Source organism: Leuciscus leuciscus, assembly GCF_965113295.1.
Source record: "Leuciscus leuciscus genome assembly, chromosome: 11".
Taxonomy (NCBI): domain Eukaryota; kingdom Metazoa; phylum Chordata; class Actinopteri; order Cypriniformes; family Leuciscidae; genus Leuciscus; species Leuciscus leuciscus.
Window position 1 is genome coordinate 9,122,359 of NC_138735.1, and position 27,677 is coordinate 9,150,035.

At 37.9% G+C, this 27,677-nt stretch overlaps 1 protein-coding gene and 1 long non-coding RNA gene across 2 annotated transcripts in view; one reads left to right on the plus strand and one right to left on the minus strand.

Annotated features, from left to right (window-relative positions):
* Positions 1-27,677, plus strand: part of LOC309509977 — a 961,882-nt gene that overhangs the window by 11,148 nt on the left and 923,057 nt on the right. The gene's annotated exons all lie outside the window — the stretch shown is intronic.
* Positions 204-27,493, minus strand: gad2 (glutamate decarboxylase 2). The gene is made up of 16 exons (XM_082184980.1): positions 26,861-27,493; positions 26,536-26,598; positions 26,153-26,296; positions 25,389-25,622; positions 24,802-24,892; positions 24,046-24,158; positions 23,469-23,584; positions 21,640-21,719; positions 21,464-21,518; positions 21,222-21,338; positions 20,103-20,167; positions 19,443-19,521; positions 19,128-19,277; positions 17,202-17,309; positions 9,852-9,941; positions 204-3,547 (listed from the first exon to the last, which is right to left on the minus strand). Exons 1-16 carry the CDS (start codon positions 26,931-26,933, stop codon positions 3,374-3,376), a joined length of 1,752 nt encoding a protein of 583 aa, XP_082041106.1. The 5' UTR covers positions 26,934-27,493; the 3' UTR covers positions 204-3,373.

Genomic DNA, 27,677 nt, shown 5'->3' on the forward strand with positions numbered 1-27,677 from the left:
TTGAAAGTGGACAAGCTTCAATCGTTTTAGACTTTGTTTACCCCTGTATTTAGCGTCGTCCACTTGTGATCCGAGCGACTGAAACGCATCCTAATACCAGCCGTGAACAGGGCCTGAGGTATTCTGGGAGGATGCTTGGGCAGAAGAGTCTTTCAAACAGTCAAGAGAGGAGGTTTAATAAAAATCCAGACAGACTTGTTTGGCAGTAACATTTATTGGTGTTTCCCATGAAAGTAAAACACATTTCAAGAGGGTCTGTTATCTGCCTCTCTCTATATAATTTCAACACACTAGTTTATAACTTTCATCTGAACGTCAGTTCCTCAGATAATCACTTTTCTTTCAAGCAATGTTGGGTGACAAAAAAAAAAAAAAAGATTTCACCCAGTCACATGGATGACCCTGAACTTTGGTCAGGTTCGTGACAACACATGAGTTCCTCATTTGACAAACAGATGGACATGATGGGTAGCCGTGAAACAGCAGGAAAACACTGCTTTTAAAGGTCTGAGAGCTGCTACGGGGCAAAGCAAGAGAGAAAGACACACAGGAAGAAGAGAGAGTGCGATAGAGAAACATTGAGACTTTGAATATGCTTATACAGAGGCATGCCAAGAAACTACACACACTAGTATTAAAGCTGCGGAAAAGCGATAGACAGAGAGAAAGATAGAGATACGGTTGCAAAAGCATACAACTTCTAGCCACACAGAACATGCTTGCTTAGCAGATAAATACGTTGGGTAATGCTAATACAGAGTGAGCAAGCTAGCGACAGTGTACTATATATTTGAAGCTAAGCTATCCATTTGCCACTAAAACTAACACCAGGTTACACTATATATATATATATGAATATCTGGGATTGTATTTCACAAGCTCGGAAAGCAAAGCGTTCATGCACGTGCAAAGAGAGCAGGTTTGTAGCAGCAGCAGCGGCGGGGAAAGACGGCACGGTGGGCGTTCCAAGACTACCACGTTGAGGATGTCAATGCGTTTGTCATGATTACAACAGCTTAAAATACACAAACCATGTGACACAGCTTGTCGATCCGATGAAAGAACACTCATATCTCAAATATTACGAACTTAGCATTCCTTCCATGCTCAAAAACCAACTCAAACTAGCCAGATGTTAGCTGGTTGAAGACTTCCACCCTGACTAGACTGGGAAACCGGCTCAGACCAGATAAGGCTGGGTTCAGTTGTGTTTATCCAACTCGATCTCATGGCAATTTTGGCACGAATTTTACGAGGTGGCTATTTCGTACAAACCTCATTCGAATTTTGCTAAATCGTACATATTTTACGAGTTGCCCAATTCGTATGAATTCGTACGAATAACCTACACCTGACCCCGCCCCTAAACCTAGACAAATCATACGAATGCATACGTGTGAGGTCGTAGGCGTTCATACGAATTAGCCACCTTTTACTCACTCGTACGAATTCGTACGAATTGGTCATGAGATAGCGTAGGTTTTTCAGCAAGGTTGACTGTTACGTTCTGCAAGGATACAGGTAGTAATGTATAGCATTAGCAAATCTACCAATGATTTCAACTATAAAGCAACTCTCATACTGAAACGAACATCCAAGCTGGGACACATTCAGACAACGCTCAGTTTCTTAAAACATCAAACTATGAACATCCATTGGACAGATCATCATACATATAAGCTAAAGTGCACAAGCTCCTCTTCAGGAGAACTAGACAATACTGGCAATTAATACTAAGGCAATACAGTTACAAACACACAAAAATACAAATCGGCACAGGATGTCAAGTTTATCACTTGGGCACAAATACAACCAGTATTGGTTCAGAAATGGCTCTCATAACTACCTAAATGTGCTATAATAATCATTTCAAGTTAGTATGTTAAAATGCAGTGGCTTCAAGTGGATTTAAAGCCAGTTCCTTCATACACATATCTTTGCAGTTACATAAGTCATCATATTCAACACATCTGACACGCGCACACAACCATTTATGATTAAATATTTGTTGAATAGAGAAAATAATATATATTTTTTACCACACAAATAGACTCTGCCTTATATACAGTACAGGGATGTATTCACATAGATATGTAATTAATCAAGAACATCTTAAAAGTCTATTTACACTATCATAGGGCAGAACCCTATTATGCTTATGTGTTGTTTTCTTTTTGGAGTTTATTTATAACATTAAATTTAGCTCTGTTTATACCCTGAAATATCTATAATTCTGTATAAGAAAGCTAAATAAGTACATGAACGGGTCGGTAAATTAAGAAATCTATTGCTATTATGTATGTAGAAAAGCGTGTTGCTACACGTTTAGACTAAATTTGTTTTAATTTAAATACAGCATATAATGTGCATGTGCTATTGTTATGTATTAAATAATATTTGATTTATTTTTTTCTTTTACTTTGCTTAAAAGTGAACATTTACCTGGGCAGGGCCACGTTTACAACGAGTTTCCAAGAATAACTGCCTTTCAAATGCTGTTTTATTGCACTTTTCCAAGAATATTCTTAAAATTCTTAAAATAACTATTCTTAGTCAATTGCACATGCTATTAGAGGGAAGAGACATTCTCATTTTAAAGGGCATTTTATCCTGCAAATAGGATGAGTCAAGAATATTTGTCGGGGGTTTTCTGTTAATTTTTTGTCCTTTTTCATTATTATAATTTGAATTTTAAGTAGCATATCAAGGACGCAAATTTTAAATGTTAAAGTTACATTTGTGTCAAAATGACTGTTCAGCAGCCTCTTGTCAATATCAATTTCCAGCGCAGTCAAACATTACATTTGTGCTTATTTTTGCGCATACTTTAATTATTCAACTATTTATGAACTTCTTGGTCACACTCAATACTCAACAGCTCAAAACTCTTCTGAATCTTGACATATCAATAAAAGATAAGTCACACATTGTCTGTGATTGCAAAAGCTTAAGGTATGATGAAGTGTTTTTGGACAATTATGTGTCTTTACTATTATAATATAGTCATATTTATTAACGAAACCTGGCACTTTGAATAACTAGTCAAATAGAAACTTATGACCTGCACTGAATAGAAGCAAATAACTCTTCATATTCATATTCATTAAACACATGTAAACAAACAAAGTCATGTCAAAGACACTAAGATAGACAGTAAAAGCAGACGGTAACACTTTTACAGGGCTTTGGACCACGAAGCCCACAACAACGCTACAATACTAAAGTCTAGATATTTTCATATTGTCATTTTTTTAAATCATACTATCTTTATGTGACTTTGGAGAAGAGGAATCAAAGATTTACCGTTACATTCACAACAAATATTCGATCCATCCAGGGACACAAGAATAACAGGTTTTGGTGCAGTGAGTTTTTAAAGATCCTGCCCCAGTCGCTCAATCTCTTCAATGAGGAAGTCAATGTCTTCAAAGGTAGCGGCTGGGTTGGAGATGACCATTCGGAAGAAGTTGACCTTGTCTCCTTGCGGCTGATAGCTCACCATGGTCGTTCCATACTCCATCATTCTGGCTTTGATTACAGGGGCAACCTGTGAGAGAACATTTTATTAGCTTTGGGAATGACGATATGCTTTGTGCTTCACATTTTTTGCCCTTGCAAAACTTGTTGGGTACTGTTGGTGGTTTTCATGGCATTGCTATACGGTTCCTAAAGTGTTCAGTGTACTTTTTAACATCTTGCTGTGTGGTACTGGCTGGTTGCTAGCGTGCCATAGGTGTTTGTTTACTGGTCCAAGTCAAAAGAGTCTCTATGATGGTCTGGTGTCTCGATATGACGGGTCTCTCCTTCGTGTAAGTCTTTTATTCCTCACCTTAATAAACTCCACTAATAACAGTACATCTCCAACTCACTGAAAACATGTAAACCTATAATAAAGTGCTAAATGACGGCAGTACTTGTGTTTTGATGCGCTGTCTGTTATTGATCGTAACGGCAACGCTTTGAGCAGCCTATTGATTTGTTGCCATGGTTACCTTAGGCGACTTCTGAATTCTATTCAGTGCATTCTGACTAACTTGAAGGCAAACTTTTGTGGTTACTAAAATATTCTTTGAAAACCTTGTCTATATGTGTATATATACTGTATAACTACTGTTCAAAAGTTTGGGTTAAAGCTGTAAGATTTTTTTATAAAAAAAAAAAAAATGTTTTTGAAGACCAAGGCTGAATGTATTTGATCAAAACATTCAGTAAAAACAGTATTATTGTGAAATGATATTGCAATTTAATATAACTGTTTTCTATTTGAACATTTCTTAAAATGTATTTTATTCCTGTGGCAACAAAGCTGAATTTTCAGCATCATCACTCCAGTCTTCAGTGTCACATGATCCTTCAGAAATCATTCTAATATGCTGATTTGCTGCTAAAGAAATATTTATTATTATTATCAATGCTGAAAACAGCTGTGCTGCTTAATACTTTTGAAATATAAATTGTTACTGACACTTTAGACCAATTTAATGCATCCTTGTTAAATAAAAGCTAAATAAAATAAAAAATGTTACTGACCTCAAACTTGAATGTTAGTCTATGTACAGTATATGTACATTTTAAATACTTAAAAGGAACAAAAAAAGGGCAACACTTTAGTTTAGGGTCCACTTCTCCACTTCAGTCCTGAAGTGTCAACTAGTCTTTCCCCTGTGAAGGCCTACAGATCAAACACTGTCAAAATGATTCCAGTTCACATAGATACACGGAAGCGACAAACAAATCTGTATTATGAATTTTTAAGGCCAGACAAGTAGTTTGTTGGGGTCAATTTGTAAAGAAAGATCCGCGTTTTTTAAGTTTAAAGCCAAAACAATCTCTGTTACTTTAATTTCTGCTTTGAAACAATCTGTATTGTTAAAAGTGCTATATAAATGAAGGTGACTTGACTTGACTTCTCACTATTAACTAGTAGCATTATGCATATTACTAGGATATATGCTGTTTATTAGTACTTATAAAGCACATATTAATGCCTTATTCTGCATGACCATATTCTACATCCCTTAATCCTATACCCAATACCTAAATTAACCTACTAACTATTAATAAGCAGTAATTAGGAGGCAAAAATTCATAGTTAATAGTTAGTTAATAGTGAGAATTGGACCCTAAACTAAAGTGTGACCCAAAAAAAGTTATATTTAAGTAAATACAATAAGACAACTGCTAAAAGTGTCATGTTCAAAGAAATACTAATTAATATACTGACCCAAACATGTAAATACTGTCATTATTTACTCACTCTCATGTCATTCCACAATTGTTTCAACTGTTTTTGTCTATACAATAAAAGTCAACGGGATCCAAAATAACACTGAACCCCAATGATTTTCATATGGACAAAATAACACAAAGACATTTTTGAAAATATATATTATCTTCCACAGAAGAAAGAAAGTCATACAGGATTGTAACAACATGAGTGTGTGTAAATAATGACAATTTTCATTTTTGGTAAATTATCCTTGAGAAAGTCTTTGATACGGAACACCTAAAGGGAAATATACGATGGGAGGAAAAATTATATGTCAGTGCTTTTGTGTTCACTCGCAAATGATTTGCTTTCCTCCTTTTTTCCATTCCTTTAGGGGCTCAATACTTTGAAAGCATAATTCAAAGCATAAAATATTTATTTGATCGTTTTTTGCATTTATTTGGATGTACATTTAATAATATAAGTATCAATGGGAGAGTTGAAAGACAATTATTTTCGAGTCAAAGTGAAGTCTCTGTGTTTAGCAGTTCAAGCTAAATTCATTGCAGAATTTTTATATTTTAGACCAAACCCTGTCCAGAATGTTTGAGGAATATAAATACAGTGCTTTCTTGCAAGCATACATCCTCATCATGTTGTCACTAGGCTTAGCTTTAGCGGAACTGAATTGATTCGAGCAGAAGCATTGGACAGTATGTGGGACTGTAATCTGAATAAAAGACACAGTCACTCATCACCACATAATTCCACTCACTTCCCCTCAAATCTGTTGCAGGTTTCCAGCTATTAACAGCTGGCCTGTGTCCAACACCTACATAACCTTCCATCTCTATGAAACAAGCCTTGATATACTGGAACCTGTCCAGTAGTGTCTTTTCATAGGTCTAAAAGACAAACAAAAATACTGTTTTCCCTGCAAACATATGTGTATCCTGTTACCCGAGAGTCTCCAGAAACCAGTTTCTATCATTTGTAACAGATAAAGCATGAGCATTCTAGTTTCAGGTATATGAGGAGTGGTTTGTGGGTAGTGTTAGATAGAGAACCTCTTTGTATGAGTAGCACGCGCACCATCTGTTCGGCCTAATTGCCGGTAAGAGCTTTACTGGCATGGGAGTGACTGAAGAGCATCCAGCCAATGAAAGGACACCTGATGAACGGCCCCTCCTCCTACAGTGACATCACTGCAGGGTTGTCATTTTAAATATTTTTCTGGTTTGAATCATCTAGACATTACAAACAGACATTACCTTAACTGTCATGTGCTGAGACTTATTATTATGTTTGGGGCCCAAGTGCTATAACAGTCATTTTAAAATTATCATAATTTCCCTTTAGATTATTTTGATATCCCTCATGAAAAAGACATACACTTAACATGCTTTTAAGAAGAGTACTAATTATGGAAATAATATACTTTAACACATTTTCGTTTCATTCCAATTAAAATGCAATTAAGTATATTCTTTTAAAGTTTAAATTTATATTGAATGCAATTAGCTGGTCTTTAGATTGCTTTTTTGACCCACTTATAGGAATTAAGCACATCTTTATATAATTGACTTTAGAATATGGTTAAAGTGTACTGTTGTATGTACTGACAAGCATTTATGGTAAACTAAAATATACTTTAATGTCAATTCTACTGAAAATTGTATGTAATGTATTTAGGGGCCAAGCACCGAAGGTGCGTAGGCACCTATTGTATCTGTTCCCGTTCCTATTATTATTATTATTCTTCATTTTTCCGACTGGGAGTCTATGGCAGCCCATAGAACCACTTGCGGGAAAGTTATAAAATTTGGCACACTGATAGAGGAGAGTCTGAACTATCAGCATAGCAAATTTGGAGTCTCCAATTCATTCCCTCTAGCGCCACCAGCTGTCCAAAGTTGCACTCATGTTTATGCTAATAACATTTGAACCACAAGGGCTAGAAACAAAATTCTTGTTTCCTCTGATTCCCTAGTTCAAGACGATTCGATTGCACCATATGACGTCATTTTCCGTCATAATAATTTTTCCGCCATTTTGAATTTTCCGAAAAACCTACTTTTTCGAACTCCTCCTAGGCCGTTGCTCCAATTTCCACAAAAATTTAATCAGATCATCTTCAGACCATGACGACAAAAAGTTATGGAATTCGTGTTGATTCGTCAAACCGTTCTCGAATACAGCGCAAACAAATTATACGTAGTGCTTGCGAAAACAGACACAAGCCTCTATCTGCTCAACACTTCATCATATTCAGACCAAACTTGGTACATAACATCACAAGCATGACCTGAGGCTACATGCTGCGTTTCGGCGCAGTGCCACCTACTGGTCCGGAGATATGAAAAATGGCTGTTTTTGCTTATAACTTCTGAATGGTTTGTCCAAAAATCATAAAAGTGGTCTCGTTAGATTCAGGGCATCATGCCGAGTCGACTGATATCCAATCTTCCCAGATCAGTCATTTTGGCTGTCGGCCATTTTTAATTATGTGCTAAAATGCTGTATTTTATGAACGCATGTACGGATTGTTACGAAACTCAGTATGGGTCATCAGCACGATGTCCTGAAAGAGCCTGAGAAGTTTCGAAACAGCGCCACCTAGTGGTGAATTTTTTTCCCCAAATGCTTATAACTTTGGGTGTGGTCGACTTATTTTCACAAGAGTCATCTCTTTAGACTCCTGAATCGTTGCCGAGTCCAACGATACCAAACATGCTAGGTTTCGCCTTATGGTTTGTGTAGCGTTGAGATTTAGCGCTTAAAAAGCATTTGGCTATATCTTCGAAACCGCTAGTCCGATCGAGACGAAACCACCATCAGAAGTTTGGAAACATAGGTCGATAGCTAAATGCCAATGCCCAAATGCAAAAATATTGATAGTAAGGGGTAGTAAAATTCAATCAAAGTCATGTGTCAGTCATTTTTTACATGTTTTTTCATATAAATGTCTATAACTCCGAAGCGAATTGAGCTATTTTCACCAAAATTGACACAGATATGTATGGGCTCACTCTGAGGACACACAAAAAAAATGGTGGGACTGAGCCTCTTGGTGGCGCTATAATAGAACAAAACATGAAATTCCCATTGACTTCAATACAGTTTTGTGAAATAAAATGCTTTACTAAACAAATGCATTGGTGTAATATTACAAAACTCAGAATGTGCCATCAACACCATCCCCTGAAGGTACCCAAAATATTCCGAGACAGCGCCACCAAGTGGTCAAAAGTTATAAAAACATTTCCAAAAAGGATAATAACTTTTGAATAAATCTGCCTATTGAAATGCCACTGGTCTTAATAGATTCCTTGGGTCAAGCCGAGAACATAGATACCAAGTTTTCCTTATTTGACCAAACTTCCTGTCCACCATCTTGATTCTCATTCAAAACCTACTTTTTCGATCTCCTCCTAGACCGTTTGTCCGATTTTCACCAAAATTGAATCGTATCATCTCCAGACTGTGCCGACTAGAAGTTATGGATTTCGTGTTGATAGACGAAACCGTTTTCGTATACCGCAGCAGCAAAGTTGAGGCATGATGCTAAAAGCACTATTCAGGCTTTATCTCTACAATGCCTTTGACATATTGACACCAAACTTTGTATGTGTCATTGTCACTTTACTCTGACCACATCACATCAGTTTTGTAACTGCGCCACCTATTGGTCGAAAGTGATAATCAATTAAATAATATTTTGAATTACTTTTTATGATTTTTCAGCCACTTCGCCTAAAATCCTCTTTAAATTCCTTTAATTGCTCATTGTTGCAGTTGGTCTGACACCTTCAGCCATGTTGGCATATCCTGTCATCTGCTTGCGCTTGGCCCCGATAATTGCTGCTTGCAGCTATATTTATAGTTGTAATTGCACATTTGTCATGATGAAGTCCCAAATTACTACATTTAAAATATATAAACTTTAAATGTAATACTGAATAATATACAGTTAAAATTATAATCAGGTACTTCGCATGTGCTTTAGTATATTATAAATGTGTTTCTTGAAAGCATGACAAATGATAAAAACACAATGATTTAATGCACTTTATTTATCTATATTAATTTGACATTATCACAAAGTGCACTTTTTAAAAGTGTACTTAAGTGTGTTAAAAAACCTAGTCATGAAAGTGTACTCTCTTTAAGTACACTACAAGAGCACATTAATTTAAGCACACTTCTTTTCACAAGGGATGTTTCTCTGCCCTACACAACATCTAAATAGAAAAAAATAGATAGATAGAAAAAGAAAATAGATAAATACTATTCAAGCTTTAATTCCTTTTGTATCACAGCACACATATGTAACCATTTTGAGTTACTTAGCATATGGAAATTCTGCATAAATTCAACAAATTGAATATATATTTTATTTATACTGTATAGGCTAATGGAGGATTGTTTGTTCTTTTGCTTATAATCCGTTCTTATAAGATAATAGCATGCAATATCAACCTGATATCTCAATGTTAAATTTGTTTTTGGGTTTGTTTAAATGACCTTGGCATCTTTTAAAACTCCCAAACCGAGCATTAAGCGTAATATTCTTTTTTTTACGGCAATGTACCATTGAAATGAGTTCAGTTCACATCCATTGATTGAATCGAAGTTTCCTCACCTTGTGCAGACGCTTCGTCTTCTCCACTTTGTCCTCCAGGTTGCGCACACCCGGTGGAAGGTACCAGAAACACACATTGGTATGCTGAGGCTGCAAGGACACGAGACAACCAGATAGCATCAGCGTACGTTCACGCAACACACACACCTATCACATAATTTAACGTGTGACACACGCTTGCATAAATAGAGCACTCTGGGGAGTCCATTAAAGATCCGTGACGGAATATTCGTTTAGGAGCCGTCTGGGGCCATAATGGGAAATTTTGTCGCTGTCAGTTTGGAAGCAGCCATGTAATCTATTCAATCAAAAGCCTTTGCTTTGAGGGCTTTGAGCGCTTGAGCAGGTAGCTCATAGACAGACACTACAGTCCATTAGAGGCCCTCATGGCCATTATGCGGCTCCAGGGGCCACGCTGGAGAAGAATGCCTCCACGCACCAGTGAAAAGGGCTCATTAGCCATTCAGATGGTGGGACACACAGACAAAACACAGATTGAGTCATACCTCACTGTGCTAGAACCAAAAAGAGCATGCTAAACATCAAATCGAGAGCTGAAATGTTTTGTTAAATGTCATTCTATCATACTGCAACCTTCCTCGCCTTGCACTGCACTGACTTCAACAAGAGCACGCTCACTGAGAAGCCTCCAGCCAAATCATTTTGTCACATTGGCACCAGGCACAATTTACATTTAAATGAGCCTCGAACGACTGCTCAGTCATTTCAAGGGTGAAACATTTCATGTTAGCTGAATTAGTGCACACAATCAGCTCTCAAAATGACTTAGAAATACAGGACTTGCATTTAAATTTAGAGAGGATCGTTGTTTTTTTAAAAAGGAATCAAATGTGATTTAGAAATACTGTGTGTTTTGTATCTTTAGCAGATGTGCTATTTCCTGACAATTCAGGATGAAATTAAATAAAAAAAGGAATTATTAACTGCATTAATTTCCATCCCACCATTAAATTCTGAATACATTTAAATAATTAAATAGTAAATGAACCACAGTACACAGTTCAGATTCTTTAAAAATAAAATAAAAAGCAAATAAATAATATTAAAGCAGTATCTACGAATTAATCAGCACATAAACGCATTACACAGAGACTAACTTTCAAAAGGTTGTGGTCAGTACGATTAATTTTTTATTTTTAAAGAATTAATACTTGTTTTCTGCAAGGACATTGATCAAAAGTGATGGTAAAATACAAACTATTTCTATTTCAAATAAAGACTTAAATTATGAATTTATATATTCATAAATAAATCCTGGAGAAAAAAAAAATATGATGGTTTCCACAAAAATATGAAGCAGGACAACTGTTTTTAACATTAATGACAATAAGAAATGTTTCTTGAGCCACAAATCAGCATATTAGAATGATTTCTGAAGGATCATGTGACACTGAAGACTAGAGTAATGATGCTGAAAATTCAGCTTTACCATCAAAGCAATAAATTACATTTGAAAATATATTCAAATAGACGACAAACCCTATTCCTAACCCTAGAGAAAGTACATGCTGTTAATTAATGTTGTTAATTACAGACCCAAACGTTCTGAATGGTATGCATCTGTATCATGTTTAGCCCCACACAGTCAGAGTTTTGAGCATCAATATAAAGCCTAATCAGCATATTAGGCTTTATATTATATATACAAAAACACGGTGAGTAATGTCTTGTCCTGTTATTATCATGCGTCGCGTCTGAATGCGTTGTTGTTTTTGGAGCTCTATCGATTTGATTTATAATTCTTGATTTTTCTCGCTGCCTGCTGTGAGTGTGTTTGCTTCGGAGCTGTAAGCTCCGTCTTAGCCTCGTATTTCCTTGTTTTGAACCATCATTTACTACAATTTCTAGTTGTTTATATTACTACTAAATACAGCTTACCCAACCCTGACGCATAACACGCTAGTAATTCGCTAGCCTGTTAACGCGCCACCCTTGCGCTCAGCTATTTTTATCTATTTTTATTTATTTATTTTCTCTCGCACCTTTGAGTTAATAAAAGCTCAGGTGAATAAGAAACACTCAACAAACACGGTGAATAATGTCTTGTCCTGTCATTATCATGCGTTGCGTCTGAATGCGTTGTTGTTTTTGGAGCTCTATCGATTTGATTTATAATTCTTGATTTTTCTCTTTAAACCCGCTTACAACGAACATTTTCTACTCTTCCTCACTGAGAAGCACTACTGCTCAAACCTCATTGTTACAACGCGGACTGTTGAGCAGACGCGTCTCAAGCCTATTAGTGATCCAACGCTGCATACTCTTAAAGGTTACGTCCGTGGATCACGGCTGAACGCGTCTTCTCCACACTCACTTATAAACAAACACTTTTTTTTCGCCTATCGTGCGTCTACTCTACACCCCTACCACTAAAAAACCTCATAGTTACAACGCGGACTGTTGAGCAGACGCGTCTCAAGCCTATTAGTGATCCAACGCTGCATACTCTTAAAGGTTACGTCCGTGGATCACGGCTGAACGCGTCTTCTCCACACTCATTTACAAACAAACTTATAATATAAATTAGTATTAATATTGATAGCATCACTGGTAGCTTCGTTGCTAACTCACTGTCCATCTGTTAAAATGGCGAATATATCAGATGTAAGTAGTCTACCGCTTGGTGCAGGTGAGGACACATTTGAGCTTCACGCACTGCAGTCTGAGCTGGAAGCTGTTGAGAAACAGATCCACAACCTTTTATTGAGACAGGCCGAGCTGAGAGACCGGTGTTTGGCTCTTGAAACATCACGCGCCGACGCACACAAATCAGTGTTTAACGTTACTAACCCGCTGACTCCGACCGCGTCTACTCCGTGCGTTCCTCAGCATCGGTCGCAATCAGCCATGGTCTCGTTCACTCCGGCTCCAACACGCCACCACGAAGCCTGGGTGGTTCCGCAGCGGAAGACGCGAGTCAGGTTTAGACCAAGACTTTCTCCGACCCTCCCGGTTTTCGAGTTATCGACACAAAACCGCTTCTCCCCTCTACGCGAAACAGAACGCGATGCTGTGATCATCGGCGATTCCATCGTTCGGCACGTACACGCTACGTTAGGTACAAGTAAGGTGCAAAGTCACTGCTTCCCTGGTGCTCGTGTTTCTGAAATCGCTGCTCGCGTTCCCGAGATCCTGAACGGTGACGAGCGCGTCGGAACTGTGGTCCTGCACGCGGGAGTGAACGACATCAGGCTGCGCCAGACGGAGATTCTGAAGAAAGACTTCAGGAATCTAATCGATACGGTACGCAGCACATCGCCTGAAACAACGATCATTGTGTCAGGACCGCTTCCCACGTACCGACTAGGGCATGAAAAGTTCAGCAGATTATTTGCGCTAAATGAATGGTTAATGTCATGGTGCAATGAGCAGAAACTGCTCTTTGTAAATAATTGGAATCTGTTTTGGGAGCGTCCTAGGCTTTTCCGTGCTGATGGCTTACACCCAAGCAGATTCGGAGCGGATCTTCTGTCAGATAACATCTCCAAAATGTTAAATACCCTTTGACTAGTAACCAAAAGTCCAAATCATAGTCTCTGCTGCACCAATTCAACTGATATAAATACTAGTGTAGAACATTGCATAGAAACCGTGTCTATTCCTCGTTTAGTGAGATCAAATAATAAATCTAATGCAGGATCTAGGAAAAATCTAATTGTTATTAAAACAGAAAATGTTGCTATTAGTAAACAAAAACTATTTCTAAAGCTAGGTCTTCTAAACATTAGATCACTCACACCTAAGGCAGTTATTGTAAATGAAATAGTCACAGATAATAGCTTCGATGTACTTTGCCTTACTGAAACCTGGCTTAAACCAAATGATTATTTCGGTATTAATGAGTCTACTCCTCCTGGATACTGTTATAAGCATGAGCCCCGTCTGATTGGCCGTGGCGGAGGTGTTGCAACCATTTATAAAGATATTCTAAATGTTACTCAGAAAACGGGTTATAAGTTTATTTCATTTGAAGTACTTGTACTAAATGTTACGCTCTTAGATGTTAGAAAAACATCCCTATTATCTCTAGCCTTGGCTACCGTATATAGACCGCCAGGGCCTTACGCTGATTTCCTAAAAGAGTTTGCAGATTTTCTCTCAGACCTATTAGTCAATGTCGATAAAGCATTAATTGTTGGAGATTTTAACATACACGTAGATAATCCAAATGATGCGTTAGGAGCTGCGTTTACAGATTTATTAAATTCATTTGGGGTCAAGCAAAACGTCACCGGACCAACTCATCGTCTTAATCATACACTCGATTTAATTATATCACACGGAACCGATCCAACCGATATAGATATCATTCCACAAAGTGATGATGTCACTGATCACTACATGGTAACTTGCATATTACGTACTGCTGTAATATGTCATGCGGCGTCGCGTTATCAACCAGGCAGAACAATCCTCCCATCCACCATAGATAATTTCTCAAATTGCTTATCTAATCTGTCTCAGCTGCTGCCTGAACCCAAACAAACAGATGAACTAGAAGAACTAACTAGCACTATGAGCACCATTCTCTCTAGAACATTGGATGTGGTTGCACCTATTAAATTAAAAAAGGTCAGAGAGAAAAATAAAGCACCATGGTATAACAATACTACGCATGTTTTAAAGAGAGAAACCCGTATTTTAGAGCGTAAATGGAAACAAACTAATTTAGAGGTCTTTAGAATCGCGTGGAAAGACAGTATGTCACGTTATAAAAAGGCCCTAAAAGCTGCCAGGGCTGAGCACCTCCGCAAACTAATAGAAAACAACCAAAACAATCCAAGGTTTCTATTTAACACCGTGGCTAGACTAACAAATAAACAGACGTCACCCGAACAAAATATCCCGTTACAGTTCAGTAGTAATGATTTCATGAACTTCTTCACTGAGAAAATAGAAAGCATCAGAACCACAATTATAAACGTTCAATCTTCAATCGCGCCTTACAATTCAGCTTCAATTATCACCCCGAAAGAACAATTACAGTGCTTTACAACTATAGAACAAAAAGAGTTAAATAAACTTATCACTTCATCTAAAACAACAACATGTTTATTAGATCCTATACCAACTAAACTACTGAAAGAAGTGTTATCTGTAGTGGAAGAGCCTCTCCTCAATATTATTAACTCGTCTTTATCTTTAGGTCATGTTCCAAGAACATTTAAACTGGCAGTTATAAAACCTCTCATTAAGAAACCACAATTAGATCATAATAATCTAGCAAATTATAGACCCATTTCAAATCTTCCATTTATGTCTAAAATATTAGAAAAAGTGGTGTCCGCTCAACTGGGCTCTTTCTTGCAACAAAATGATATCTATGAAAAGTTTCAGTCTGGATTCAGACCGCATCATAGCACTGAAACTGCGCTCGTTAAAATCACAAATGATTTACTTTTAGCTTCTGACCAAGGCTGTATCTCAATACTAGTTTTACTTGATCTTAGTGCTGCGTTCGATACTATAGATCACACAATACTCTTAGATCGACTACAAAATTATACTGGTGTTCAAGGACAAGCACTAAGCTGGTTCAAATCATACCTATCTGACCGCTACCATTTTGTCTATTTAAATGGAGAAAAATCGATCATAACTCCAGTAAACTATGGAGTGCCGCAGGGATCTGTATTAGGCCCTCTGTTATTTTCAATATATATGATGCCACTTGGAAATATTATAAGGAAACATGGAATTAGTTTCCATTGTTATGCTGATGACACTCAAATATATATTTCATCACGGCCGGATGAAAACGCTACATTTTCCAAATTGACAGAGTGTGTTAAAGATATAAAAGATTGGATGACGCGTAATTTTCTTTTATTAAATCCAGACAAGACAGAGGTAATACTTATCGGTTCAAAAAACCGCCCACAAAACCTCGCACAATACAACTTTAACATCATAGGATGTCCTGTTACTTTATCCTCTACAGTAAAAGACCTGGGTGTTATACTCGATTGCAACCTGTCTTTTGAAAATCATATTTCTTATGTTACAAAAACAGCCTTTTTCCACCTTAGAAACATTGCTAAGCTACGTAATATGCTATCAGTTTCTGATGCAGAAAAGTTAGTTCATGCATTCATGACCTCGAGACTGGATTACTGTAATGCTTTATTAGCTGGTTGTCCTGCATCCTCAATAAACAAGCTACAGTTAGTCCAAAATGCCGCCGCTAGAGTTCTTACGAGATCAAGAAAATATGATCATATAACACCGATTTTATCATCACTGCATTGGTTACCTATAAAGTTCCGTATTAATTACAAGGTATTGCTACTGACTTATAAAGCCCTAAACGGCTTAGCTCCAGTCTATTTAACGGATCTTCTATCGCCCTATAATCCATCGCGCTCTTTGAGATCACTAAATTCAAGGCTTTTGGTCATACCTAGGATATCCAGAACCACCAAAGGAGGGAGAGCATTTTCACATTTGGCTCCAAAACTCTGGAATAGTCTTCCTGATACTGTTCGTTGCTCAGACTCGCTCTCCCAGTTTAAAACTAGATTAAAGTCGCATCTCTTCAGCCAGGCATTCATATAATCCTACAGTTCAAACTACAATCCGGCCTCTATCCAATGCCAGAGGAGAACTGGCCCCCGACTGAGCCTGGGTTCTCCCAAGGTTTTTTTTTCTCCATTAAGGCACCTGATGGAGTTTTAGGACACCATTAGGTCACTTGATGGAGTTTTTCGGTTCCTTGCCACTGTTGCCTTTGGCTTGCTCAGTTGGGGATATTTTGGGGATATTTAATTTAATTTTATCAATCAATAAATTCCTCTTGAAACAAACTTTGTTGTATTATTTTAATTTAATACTGTGAAGCTGCTTTGATGCAATCTGTATTGTGAAAAGCGCTATACAAATAAACTTGACTTGACTTGACTTGACTAATCAACACTGCAGATTATGTATTCAGGAAGAGCCCCCTAACCGAGACGGGTGGGTTGTATGGGCCTGGTTTCACAGAGAGGGCTTAGATTAAATTGTGGTGCGACAGCCTCACGGTAAAAATAACAGAAAATGTCTGTTCATTATTGTGGCTTTATTGTGACATTATTATTAGCATTATTGTGTGTAATATGCTGAGGGCGTCAGTGCACAGACTATGTGCGGTCCATTTATATTCCATTCTGTTTGCTCAAACCAAACAACAGCAGAGAAGTTCTGTCAGTAGAAATGGCCTGTTGTTTGGTAGTTTTGCCTAATTCCTTTTTTGAGAAAGGTGATTTTCTCTTTTCTTGAATAGTTTCTACTGAATAAAAATCATTGATCACATGATGCAAGAGTAAGACAAAATAATCTAATAAGACTTACCTTTCCATCAAACACCATCTCATATCCTTCCCTGTCCTTGATCTTGTTGTAGAGATATTCTGAAAGCTCCAGACATTTGTCAATCTGAGACTCAAAACCAATAGTGCCCTTCAGAGAAGAAGAGAGAGGGCAAACATTGTGATAATACAATACCTCACTGAACAACCAACCAATTTGGTTGTACCTTGTAGCGAAACGACTGTCCCAAGTGTCTTTACAGGGGTAATTTAAGGCAGGGCAGCTGTGATGCTGGCTTGTCTTAGCGTCAACTTAAATTCTTGTCTTAAAATAGTTTGAAGTTAGGTTAGCCTATGATAGGATAGGATAGGACAGGACAGGACAGGATAGCCTAGGATTGGATAGGATAGGATAGGACAGGACAGGACAGGACAGGACAGGACAGGACAGGACAGGACAGGACAGGACAGGACAGGACAGGACAGGACAGGACAGGAAAAGATAGGAGAGGTTAGCCTAGGATAGTATAGTATAGTATAGTATAGTATAGTATAGTATAGTATAGTATAGTATAGTATAGTATAGTATAGTATAGTATAGGAGAGGAGAGGAGAGGAGAGGAGAGGAGAGGAGAGGAGAGGAGAGGAGAGGACCAGGCAGGATAGGTTAGCCTATAGGATAGGATAGGAAAGTATATGATAGCCTAGGATAGGATAGGATAGGATAGGATAGGATAGGATAGGATGGGATGGGATGGGATGGGATGGGATGGGATGGGATGGGATGGGATGGGATGGGATAGGATAGGATAGGATAGGATAGGATGGGATAGGATAGGATAGGATAGGATAGATGGATGGATGGATAATGGATAGACAGACAGACAGACAGACAGACAGAGAGACGGATAGATAGATAGATAGATAGATAGATAGATAGATAGATAGATAGATAGATAGATAGATAGATAGATAGATAGATAGGTAGATAGATAGATAGATAGATAGATAGATAGATAGATAGGTAGATAGATAGATAGATAGATAGATAGATAGATAGATAGATAGATAGATAGATAGATAGATAGATAGATCATAGATAGATAGACAGATAGATAATAGATAGATAGATAGATAATTTGCAATAATTTATCTGAAATATAACTCATGTTGTTATAGAGGGTATGCACGTGACGACACCGAGTGACTGCAGTTATCATTTTTGTGTCAATATTCTGAATTTAGTGGTAAAATCATACCCTATATATTGTACTGTTATACAATGTATTGACAACTCATCAATTAAATATTTACCATCATATATTCTGCATAATTTGACTTTTTTAATAAACGCTGACAAAAAAACTACACTGGAAAAAAAAAATACATCCCCAAGTCAAAAATTTCAAGTGACCGATAACATCTACATTTTTCAATTAGTCTGATGTATTATTTCTCATTGAGCCAATGTTAACTGACTATTGCAACAAGAATTTCACTTGGGCCAATTGAAAAATGTAGATGTTATCGGTCACTTATCGGAAATTTTTTACAGTGTATGCAAGTTTTAGGTTTAGATGATATGATGATAGATATAACATTTGTTATAAGTGATCACCCGGATTTAGACCTACCTATATTGTATTTATAAAGCGTTCACAGGCGAATTTGCTGTAGTGTATTTCCCCGGCCTTGAAATCAGAAATGTCAGGAAACATGTCATGTCAATATCCAGTAAGTTGAAAGGAACACTATATTGAGTCCAATCTTTAGCTTAAACTGATCATCGTTTTTTTTACTCGCAGTTTCCCCTATTAAATCCAGTCACGCAGCATCTCTTCTGCCACCCAGTCCGGATGATGGGGGACGTGTTCCGGCGGGAAAGTGACGTCAATGCATTCCCTCTATTTGTAGCTATAAGAAATGTTTTGCAATATCAAACAACATTTAACATAAAGCTGTACAATACCTTAGCTCTCCACATTAGCCATAGTTTGAAGATGTCCACATGGCGGCCGCACTGCAGGGCCTTGTCCCCCGTGTCATAGGACAGATCATAGTGCTTGTCCTGCTGGAACAGATAACAGGCCTGCATCTGATTGCAGCTCTGCATCAGTCCCTGGATCAGATAACAAGAAGAAGAAGGAAACAAATTACAAAAAATAAAACAAATTTTTGTTGCAAATGATTTTCACATGTTAAGTGTGAATGTGATAATGTAATGAAGTTGTAATGTGATAATATGTTAAGTTTTGGTTTTGATAGAGAAAGCAGAGAGCCTCACCTCCTCTCGAACCAGTAGAGCAGAGCACTGCAAGGGCACAGCCATCATTTTATGAGGGTTCCAGGTCATAGAATTAGCCCTAAAATTGTATAAAAAATTATTCAAATAGAACATGAAATGAATAAATAACTACATAAAATGTATTTTGATTTAGACAACATTTCTCCCTGAGGCACTGTGTTGTGCTGTGAAATGTCAAGTCTATCAAACAGAAGTTTGTGGATTTCTCAATCATATTTCATTCATCGTAACTCTTTGAATTTAACAAGCATTTACTGATACGAATGAAGTGTTGTCATGGTGGACTAGATATGTCACACTGCTACTGCTACATACTGGGCAAGTACTAAGACTTGTTCTGTTAAACATGCTCAGACAAAGATTTAAGAATGCAGCTGCAAAAGGTAAAGTAAGAGTAACCCTTCCTAGCAGATTTAGACAGGTGGTGCTGGGGACGAGGAGGGATCAAATGAAGAATTCTCATAGCTCTCACAGAGAACGTGCACCGGCTAGTTAAGTTGGGATAATAAGGAGTTATGTGGATGAAGAAGTGTGATCAAAAGGGCGTGGCACCAGCACTGAGAGAACCAATCAGGCCACAGATAGATTTTCATGACTGAACTAGACATTCAGTCGATAAGAACTGCAGATTGTACTGACCTCTCGACTCCATTCAGCTTCCACCGGTGTTTCCGGGACATTAGCAAACTTCCGCCCCATGCTCCCTGTAGGAGCACAGAGACAGCAGTCATTTTAAACACATTCTTATATGTGTTAATATGAACATGTTTGTCCTTCTCATTTTAAAAAAAGAGGTCTGCAACGAGCACCACTTGAGATATGACTTGAAAACATGATACTCATCTTTATTATTACATTTCTAAAGGCAGATCTTATGTTTTCTTCATCATTATATTCATGTACATTATATTCACAGCTCATTTGAGATTGCAGAGGAGTGGGATACAGGTCTCATTCTGTACTACATATCTAACTGCTGCCTTGAGGGTTGATAAATGAGACTAAGCACATCCAAATGTGATTCATGTGTTTGAGCTCCAGCATGCCTCCACAATATGTCTGTGTGGCTGTTGAAATGCCAGAAGCGTTTATATTGTAATATTGAGGAACAATATCAGGTCCATGAGAATGAATACACACATGTTCACACTCACACAGACTGACTGAAAGTAATTCCTCTAATAGGAAACATTTAGATGAAGCTACATTTCAAAAGGAGGTCATTTATTGCATGCTTGCTAAATTAACTCGGTGCCAAATTTTCAAACACAGCTGGGTCAATAGTAACAAATCATGAGATTTTTACATTTTCCATTAAAAAAAAAAGAAAAAAAAGTTGCGAACAAAAATTCTGGGTGGTCCTGGGTGTTTGGAGTGGGTTTTTAGCACTTTGGTGGTTACTAGGAAATTGCTGTATCCACTAATTGAAAATCAGAAGTTTGATTGCTTAGAAAGTGACATCACAACTTTACTCAACAGCACAGGAGTTCTACAGGGCTTTGTTCAAATCCCTGACTTTATGTATAAGCAGTAAATACTTTATTTCTTAAAATATATAGAGCTCATCAACACTCAGTAGTCCATATGTTACAGGCTGTAAGGCAGAACAATCGAGAAGGTCCTCAGTTCTGCATCCAGAGAATGATACTTAGGTTTTGCCAACACTGAGATCACTCTTGGATCACAGTCCACTGTCTGTATTTAACAGGTGAAACGTTCAGGAAGTTCATGAAAGTTCAGGGCGGCAGATCTACTCACATCCACATGCATCCAGACTTCATGCTTCTTGCAGATGTCCGCTATAGCGATCAAAGGATCAAAGGCACCATAAACCGTGGTGCCGGCCGTGGCGCTGACGAAGAACGGCACGTATCCCTGTGAGAAAGAAATCAGCAGGTTATTCAAGGGCCCATTTTGCCACAGAACCAGACAGATTATTCAAACAGACCCAAGAAGAGAGACACATGAGACGGTCATGGAGATACGGTCATTGAAATTACCTTCTGCTTGGCTTCAATGATCCTCCTCTCAAGGTCGGAAGGAATCATCTTACCCCTGGCAGAAATGAGAACAGTAAAGCTGAAGTCATATGGTTTAGTGTTTATTATGTTAAGACACACATTTCTCAGTCGTGCAGTCATGAAGTAATGCTTCAGTTGTGACAATCCAGACTAACCTTTCATCAGCTTTAATACAGATGACACTCTCTGTACCGATTCCAAGTGCGGCTGCTCCTTTCTTGATTGAAAAGTGACTCTGAAAGAAATAATGATAGAATAATAATAGAAACTGCGCTCAGAATATAGTTAGTGTATTCATTTTCTGGAATTATTAATAATAAGAGTAATCTGTTACAAACATATACATTTTTGTCTTAAAAAAATAATAAATTCACAAAGTAATATTTTAATGCAAAATTAACATGAGATGTAATTTTTCTTGACCATTTTGATGCTTCAAAAAGTTCATAAAGAGATCATAAAAATAATCCAAAAATGAATTGAGCGGTTTAGTCCAGATTTTCTGCAGAGACTTGATCGCTTTGTATGATTAACAGATTTAATTTAGGCTCTTATTCACATATAAACATTGATCAGTGAACTTAAACAGAAGCTCAACCAAACCTGCTTGACGCGCGAAAACAAACCTCTTGCTCAAACGTGCTGCGTAACACGAGAATGAACCTCATTGGTTCTTGCAGAAGCTCAAACGTGCTGCGTAACACGAGAATGAACCTCATTGGTTCTTGCAGAAGCTCAAACGTGCTGCGTAACACGAGAATGATCCTCATTGGTTCTTGCTGAAACTCAAATGTGCTGCGTAACACGAGAATGAACCTCATTGGTTCCTGCTGAAGCTCAAATGTGCTGCGTAACACGACAATGAACCTCATTGGTTATTGCTGAAGCTCAAACGTGCTGCGTAACATGAGAATGATCCTCATTGGTTCTTGTGGAAGCTCAAACGTGCTGCGTAACACGAGAATGAACCTCATTGGTTCCTGCTGAAGCTCAAATGTGCTGCGTAACACGAGAATGAACCTCATTGGTTCCTGCTGAAGCTCAAATGTGCTGCGTAACACGAGAATGAACCTCATTGGTTCCTGCTGAAGCTCAAATGTGCTGCGTAACACGAGAATGAACCTCATTGGTTCTTGCTGAAGCTCAAACGTGCTGCGTAACATGAGAATGATCCTCATTGGTTCTTGCTGAAGCTCAAACGTGCTGCGTAACATGAGAATGATCCTCATTGGTTCTTGTGGAAGCTCAAACGTGCTGCGTAACATGAGAATGATCCTCATTGATTCTTGTGGAAGCTCAAACGTGCTGCTAACATGAGAATGAACCTTATTGGTTCTCGCACGTCAAGCAAACATGCTTGAGCTTCCGTTTACCACAACTGATGTGTGAGTTGATGAATGTTTACATGTGAAAAAAAGCCTAAATTCAATCTGTTCATCATATAAAGCGGTCGAGTCTACAGTCTACAGAAAATGTGGACTAAACTGCTCGTTTCAAATGGATTAGATTTACGATCTCTTTATAAACTTTTTGAGGCGTCAAAGTGGTAGTTGCATTGTAGTCAAATCTCCTGTCTGGTTTGTCAGACAAAATGGCGATTCGGCATTATGATTGGTCAGATCACCTGTCAATCAAACTCTAATGCGACAACTTGACAAGTGAATTGGGGTCTATTTCCACAAATGACTGGTCATATAATAATGGTCATAAAACATATTGCATTAACACAAAAAGGGATTCTATTTTGACACCAATGATTGAGTCATGTGCAGTGACTGACAACATTTATTTGTAATGGAGTAATCTCTCTGTGTATTTTAAAATACTGTCCAAAAATAAGTAGACTGCTGTTTAGGAGTCAAGAACCGAAAAATAAGTAGACATATTGATGTTTAGGAGAAACATCTTTACTACAGGTTGTTGTTAATTATTAAATATATAGGAGGACAGGTTAAAAAAAAAAGAGATAAATAAATGGACGTACATGTTCAGATGTGAAGGCCACCAGTCTGGGTACGGATGACATTCCTTTCTCCTTCACCTCAGGGAACATTTTATAGCGAGCCAGTAGCATGGCATACATGTTGGAAATGGCGCCACCTAGAGAACAATAAAGCAATCCTTCCATTCCATCACTCAGGTAAAGCTTGACTCCTGTCAGTTTTTACTCAAGATTAATTCTGTGCTCTAATTCTGCACATCACATCCCAATTGTGATCGGTTTATCAGTGCCTAAAATCTGAATCAATTAGAAGGTTTTTTGTTTTGTTTTTAAAGTGGGGCAAAGAAAAGCAGTGCAGAAATTACAATAATTTGCATCCATTTTTTTTTTCACTCTTTTTTCTTAATGTGTGTGGTTGGAGTCACATTCATTGTTAGATAACTTTACAACCCAACAGAACAAATAACTGAGATTCTTCTTTTCAAGGTCCTCAAAGAGTAATAGAGAAAATCTGTCCTAAAACTTCAGACTTTTTGCCAATTCCTGCGCTTGCGCTCACGTCGCAGCAGAAGCACGCAGTGCAGAACGAGGCAGGTCACTCAGATTGACAGCTGCTTACCCGGGGAGAATATTCCATCACCGCGACCGTCCTGCCAGCCAATGATCTCCCTCATCTTCTTCAGCGTGACGTACTCCAACAGCACGAAGACCGGAGCCACCTCATAGGTGAACCTGTTTGCACAGAGATCACATGACCCAGTTACACAAGCCAGAAAAAAATGTCACGACAAGCAAACGTCACGACAACCTGTTTCGCAACTGATGTTTGAGGGGATTTTGCAACAGTCTGCAGGTTTTACAGCCGTGTGTCATTGCCAGCTTAAAACGATGATGGAAATATAATTCTGACAAGACATGAATTTTTATAATATTTAGATTTTTTTAAAACATATTTTCTAAAATAGTACATTTGATTTCTATAATATAACCAATTAAGCAAACTGAAAAAGCTGTTGTACCCTCACAGAAACTGTTACATTGTTATAACATTGTTATTACATTGTTATTACATATTAAGCATCTGTTAGATTAAAACTTTGACTCCCAACATAAAATACATTTTCTTATCAGCCTGAATATGAATTTCCATATCATTTTCTCTCTGTGAATGAATCTGAGCACAAGATGAAAGAGGGGAGGTTATATTTGCTGCTCTGATTTCATCTGTGCCTTTCATTTTATTCCATTCAACTGATATCTGTGAGGTTAAGGCAGCCACCACAAAGACCAGGTCAAAATAATGCTTATGAAGGCAGAGAAAACGGAAATGATCTCAACCTGCTTTGTATTTCAATGGAAGGAGACACACACTCACATATTGGTGTTGGCAGTGGACGTTAGCCAATCTGCAGCCAAGCCAACCATGTCTAACCCAGTGGAGAGCTGATTGAAATACCTGGGATGTGCTGAAGATTGACACAACATACAGGGAAAATATAAAATTAATGAATTTAATGTCTAACTATATTTATGCCCAACTAATAGTCCACTATTAATAGTCGCTTGCGGCTTGATGTAAAAGCTCAAATGAATCTCAGACCGGCGCAGGCAGCAATAAATCATAAATGGTCATAAATATAATTCCCAAAACGAAAATCACTTTTCAAAATAATTTCTCTTAGTTAAAATGCCACCAGAGAAAATAAAATCGTCCCTAGACGCATTCATTTAATAACACGTCATGTTCCGATCTGATTCGATTCGCCTTCAGGCACAAACTGATGCTTGTGGTTCTGCGGTCTAAATAAATCTGTTTTACAAGCGAGGCAATCAATCAAATAAATTGTATAATGTATAGTCAAAGCTAGATGACATATATATATGTTAGATTGAATATAAAAAATAATATATATTTTAGTATCGATATGAACCCTTGTATTGCTTACTAATTAAAACACTCACCAGTTTTTATGGCGTATTTTAGCGTCGCGCGACAGCTGATCAGAATATCATCCAAAGTCTCGGGTTCGTCCGAAAGCTCCCAATTATTCCTTTGGAGCAATTCATTTGGATAGTGAAAATCAATCACTTTCGTTGATCTGTCAAAAGATTCCACTATATAAGCCAGCAATATATCAACAACCTCCTGCAGAAAATTCAGAGTCTTCGCGTCCCCGTCCAATGCAGGTAAAAGATCTGTAAATAATAATAATAATAATCAAATATGACTGCATTACAATAACAGATGATGGTGTTTAGTGCAGAGAGCAAAAGTGAAATAGCTTCATTTAACCTTGAATAATAAAAAAAGGACAAAGCATTCATTGATACATTATAGCTTATAGAATAATTATTTTTATTCAATAATTTACACAACAATGCACAGGCACGATTTTATTTAACTAAGTCTTTTTTTTTCTTTTTTTTTTATAATTGTTTTTATTCAATATAATGAAATTTAAAAATACCTTGGAAATGGCATTTTAAAATTAAGTAGACTTTGAAACAGACGACGTGCAAAATCAAGAAATATATATATATTTTAAAAAAAAAGAGTTTTAACGAAAAACGCCGCCTGGATGAACACACCACAAACAAAAACTACTGACACCATATAGAAATCGAATAAAACCACGTAACCAATAACACCATGATTTCTAGGCGATTTGACCCTTTATTCAGGTGTGATCTGTGCCGTGATAGAGATGTGATTTGAGGTGATTTACCTGTTGAATAGAGATCAGAGAACCCCACGGTGGCTTTGGAGCAGTTACAGGGTTTGTTACAGGCGCAGCTCTCGGCTGTAGACTCATCTTCGGCTTTAACTGAGGCTTGAGCTGCTTTCTCAGCCTCCCCGACATTTAACAGAGCTACAGGAGAAACCATTACTCTATTAACTGAATAAAAAACAGCACCTCAAATTTTAGGAAAGGGTTACTTTTTTTTAACAGCATCTAATTCGTGTAGTTTTCAGAATCTATTGACTCCAAAAACGAAAATATGCTTTTATAAATGATTCAGACAATATAGCCTATCACATTTTAAGAATGTAGGTGAGAGGCACAAATAAAGATCTTAAATATAGACTTCATGTTAAAAATAAACGTACCACATAATTTGGAGCCGATGCCTCCGGAGAATTTCTGGGCCGCCGCCTGACACCATGCTCTGGCTGAAACGACCAAGTGCGTGATTTAAACACCATATCCGTCATAAAACTTCCATCAAGAGCATCAATTATCCATGGCATGGAATCTGCCTTAGAACACCGAACTAAATTCGGTTGTTTATCATGCGACACACTTGACGTGACATTTCAAGGTTTAAAATAACCTTGAGCATTCAAGACACAATAAATGTCGCATTTCTTTGTCTCATAGCCACTAACATATAAAACACAATTTCAGGCTTCCTTTTGACGCCACGCCACTTACGAGTGTTCGGACTTTGACTGCCGTCTCCAGCCTGGTTTTCAGCACCCATAAACCAAAACCCGTGTGATGCCATCGCGAACAGAGCGGATCAGAGCAGAGCCAGAGAGACGCGAGCAGCAGCCATCCAGACGCGCGTCACGGGGGAACGGGAGCTGAATACAGCTGCGTATTCACAATCACACCTGTCCAAACGCTTCAAATACCTTAATTTCTAAGGTGCTCATAAAAAGATGTTCAAACCCCTCTGACGGAGAACAGCCGAGACAGAGTGTCTTTATTCAAATGGTGCGCCGTGCGCAATGATTTGGAGCAGCCGTCACCGAACTCACGGAGAAACACTGGCACTGATGGAGACACATGCATCCACTGACTCTCATTCTCTTTCACATGGCTCAGCTGCAAATGCAAGTTGAGGATGCACAGTATATTTCTAAAAACGCACTCGTAGCAATCCGTAGCGCGGGCTCTCCAACATGCAAACTCGCAACTTTAATGGTAATAAAAGCTTGTTGTGGCGTAAAGATAATCCGCCTCACGTCACCAGAGAAATTCCGACGCGATTCGGCTCATGACGACACTATTTTGCGTCGTTAATCGTGACCACACACACACTAGTTTATGAACCTCCTGGCGCACCACCCGCATCTGTGCTGAAGGCACAACAGTTTTTTTTTTTTATTCTGTAATTGCTTTACTCTAATATTGAACACACCACATCAGAAGCAGGAGGAGCAGCCGGGCTGCTATGGACCATGACATTCAGATCTGGGGTCCATATCCCTGCCCCCCTTTTTAAATCATCAAATCATTTCTTATG

Bases quoted from the DNA above. Each gene is read 5' to 3' on its own strand.
- gad2 (XM_082184980.1), bottom strand. From the start codon at position 26,933: ATGGCATCACACGGGTTTTGGTTTATGGGTGCTGAAAACCAGGCTGGA. The intron at 26,297-26,535 runs GTACGTTTATTT...TTTCTCCTGTAG, and splicing joins CATCGGCTCCAAATTATGTG to CTCTGTTAAATGTCGGGGAG. The intron at 23,585-24,045 runs GTAAGCAGCTGT...ATTGTTCTCTAG, and splicing joins TGATGGAATATTCTCCCCGG to GTGGCGCCATTTCCAACATG.